This window comes from Hypomesus transpacificus, chromosome 22 (assembly GCF_021917145.1).
Source record: "Hypomesus transpacificus isolate Combined female chromosome 22, fHypTra1, whole genome shotgun sequence".
Classification (NCBI taxonomy): domain Eukaryota; kingdom Metazoa; phylum Chordata; class Actinopteri; order Osmeriformes; family Osmeridae; genus Hypomesus; species Hypomesus transpacificus.
In genome coordinates, this window is record NC_061081.1 from 2,895,893 (window position 1) to 2,899,332 (window position 3,440).

Genomic DNA, 3,440 nt, shown 5'->3' on the forward strand with positions numbered 1-3,440 from the left:
ATAAGTGAAATACCTACCTAATAGCCTGTATTAAATATGTAGATATTTCTCTGTGGATTTAAATATACAAAATTTTGACATTTGGAAAAAATATACATCCTGTTTTAAAGCTAGACTATAGACCTTTGTGAGGTAGGCTAATAGCATCCATTTTCAGGATTTACCAAGACCATTTCCATTAAGAAATTAAATAGGATGACATCTGAAAAATGTGTTTATATCATGTGTTTGTTTGGTTGAATTGAAGGCCTATACCTGAATGATAAAATAAACGAGAGTGCTATGCGTGAAACGAGTGCGCAGAGCAGATAGGCAAGTTTTTAAGGTTGGCACTCTCTTTTGAAATCTCTGTCACGCAATCAGGTTGTATCTTCCACTGCTTAATCCTGCCAATTTGATGCCATTAAAATTAGCCACACACATTTTTAACAGAGTACCCTAACCGTTAAAACCCTTCATGACTGTCATATAACATAAAAATCCTAAACAGCAGACTTATTGGTACAAAACATAAAATACTCAACGCAATAAAGTCTGCATAGCAGTGGCCCTTATTTCTCGAGCTTGCATGCTCTGCTTGACCCGTGACTGATGCGAGTTAACAGCTGACTCTTTTCCATTACAAATGGCTCGCGGATAATCTAGATAACTACCGGATCACGCAAACTATTAAGCTTGGATAGTGTGCTTGGAAGTATCTTGAATCAAACTCACCTAATAAACGCACGTCGTTGAATTTGATTTTAAGATGCAATTACATGACGTATGCTATTTTATTATAAATATGAATAAGACAATAACAGTCTAGGCTGCTTTGTAGTTTGAGTTCAAATCTAAAATAAAAGTCCGCATTTCGGCTACGTTATTAAAGCCCGCTATCACACTAAATTACGATCTAAAAGGGATGGGTCCTACCATAAGCTTTGTTCTGACGGATTCTTTTTATCCTCTGGCCTATTTAAAGTAGCCCATCCATTACTGAGTCAAAAACTGAAATGGAACGGGAGGTTCAGATTAGCCATGTGTGCACACAAAATGACCACTAAAAAGAGTAAAGGCCTTACCAAAACTTTTTAAATCGTCCACAGTTCTTTTTGAAAGACCGTTTCTGTATATTTTTTTCGTTTCTTCATTTATGCCATGGTGACGTCCTGTGGCCATGTGATCAGAGCGCTGGTATAAAGGACGAGGGAAGATCCGCCCTCTTTATGATTCAGGTTTGGCCTTTTCCAGGTCCCGTGCGCACTCTAGACTAAGGCATCCGAATGATGTGTGATCCACAAAAATAACGGAAACCTATGGAAGTGGCGAAAATAACGGGACAGCATCTCTCTCCACCGGCGCGCTCCTTTCATTCCCTCATATGAGAATCTCATCATCTCCGCCGTAGCTTCTGGGAGCGCAAGCAGCCGTGAGTCATGACTCTGAGTTCCGAGATGTCGGATGCCTCCATCCTTTCGGAAGAGACCGACATAGACGTGGTCGGCGAGGGAGAGGACGGGGACAGCCAGACGCGCTCATACGTAGATGAGGTGGCCCAGATGCACGACGATATCCTCCTGGGTGGCTCCCCGCCATGCATGGACAATGCTTCTTCCCGGGATTCCTACAAACCAGCGAGTAAGAACACTCTTGTGAAGCCCCCCTACTCCTACATTGCCTTAATCACCATGTCCATCCTTCAAAGCCCCAAAAAGAGACTCACCCTCAGCGAGATCTGCGACTTTATCAGCAACCGTTTCCCGTACTACAGGGAAAAGTTTCCAGCTTGGCAAAACTCCATCAGGCACAACTTGTCCCTGAATGACTGTTTCGTGAAGATACCGAGGGAGCCCGGGAATCCCGGTAAGGGCAACTACTGGACCTTAGACCCGGAATCGGCTGATATGTTTGACAATGGCAGCTTTCTGAGAAGACGGAAACGCTTCAAACGCCAGCAGACGCAGGATTTGCTTCGGGAGCACAACAGTTTTCTCCCCGCCGCTGCATACGGCTATGGACCCTACGGCTGCGGCTATGGTATCCAGCTGCAGTCATACCACACACACTCGGCGCTCTTTGCGTTTCAGCAGCAGCAGCAGTCCAGGCATTCTCACACGGGAACCATTATCCCTGCACCTTCTTTGATGCCTACTTCCACAGACTTGGCCAGGACCCGGTTTTACCCTCAGCTCAGTCCCAGCTTGTCCTCCCCCATACAGACGGCAGCGAAGTCCATCTCGCCTGTCCAACGGTCTCCCTTCTCCATAGAGAGCATCATTGGGGGGTCGTTAAGCACCGCGCACACTCACTGTGCCTCGCGGACTTCTCCTGTTGTTCCAATGTTATCGTCCTCACTTGGGCCACATTCGCCCAACCTTCCACCGAGCGTGCACCAAGGAACTGTTTTACACACAGTCGAAAACTTTCCCAACAGAATTGTGAACGGCACTAGTGGCTGTTAAATTTCTTAACTTCAAAGTTTTCGACAGGCACAAACCCGCCCCTCTTTGAAGGTAGGATTATTTTTGTATGTTCATTTGATAACACGCAGCTGAATGACGGACATAAACACTATTCGTGCCTATATTCATGCTGTAAAAGGTAGTTGGGCCTATATTTATGTTATAATTTTTAGTGTGAATTAATTATTTTCACGAACTTTTCATTTTCATGAAGTGATTCGTTCAAGTCACTGTGTAGGGTGTCTCAGGATGACTTCTGAACAGTTTATAATGGTCACGTGTCTAAAACAATGTATTTTGTGTCAAACACACCCATGTTTTTAGTTTGACAAATTGAGACATTTGAACTGTTTTGGTTGATTTTTTGGTTCTGCTTTGTTTTGAAAAGACACAATGAGAGAGAAATTCATTTATACAGTATGCAGTGTGTGTTTCTTTCAATAATAAAACATTGTACATTCGTTGGCAAGTATTGTATAATCGGAGTGTGATATTTTTACACGATTTGTTTTTCAATAAGAATAAATATCGTTTTGCAAAAATGAAAGATGGTTTTGAATTAACTTATTAAAATATTTATTCCAAGTTAGCAATAAGTTTGGTATTGTGCAAATAGCTATAGGGCCTTATATAGCCTATTTTTAATACAACGTTCCACTTTAAATGGCCTGCATAGAAGTTAGCCTGTAAATTATTGTTTATGAAGTTCATTTGATTTATCTACTTTTAAATAACTACTTAAAAGGAACAGGCCGAATAGGTTACATCTAATAACAGCTAATAACATTACTAGAGCTTAACAAGAATAGTTTATTATACTATATTAATGGTATTAATAATACAACTAATAGCCTACTTGAACATTGTGGGATGTTCAAAAATAGTGATACAACTTACAGTACAATGGGCTATTTCAAATGGGTACCAAATTGCCATATTGTATACAACATGTACAATTAAACATAAACATGAAATACTATCCATAAACTCTGTGTA

At 41.2% G+C, this 3,440-nt stretch overlaps 1 protein-coding gene across 1 annotated transcript; it reads left to right on the forward strand.

Annotated features, from left to right (window-relative positions):
- Window positions 1–2,991, forward strand: foxd1 (forkhead box D1). Its single transcript, XM_047045035.1, has one exon. It carries the CDS (start codon window positions 1,419–1,421, stop codon window positions 2,442–2,444), a length of 1,026 nt encoding a protein of 341 aa, XP_046900991.1. The 5' UTR covers window positions 1–1,418; the 3' UTR covers window positions 2,445–2,991.
- The last annotated feature ends 449 nt before the right edge of the window (window positions 2,992–3,440 follow it).

Coding starts and splice junctions, on each gene's coding strand:
- foxd1 (XM_047045035.1), top strand. CDS start 1,419: ATGACTCTGAGTTCCGAGATGTCGGATGCCTCCATCCTTTCGGAAGAG.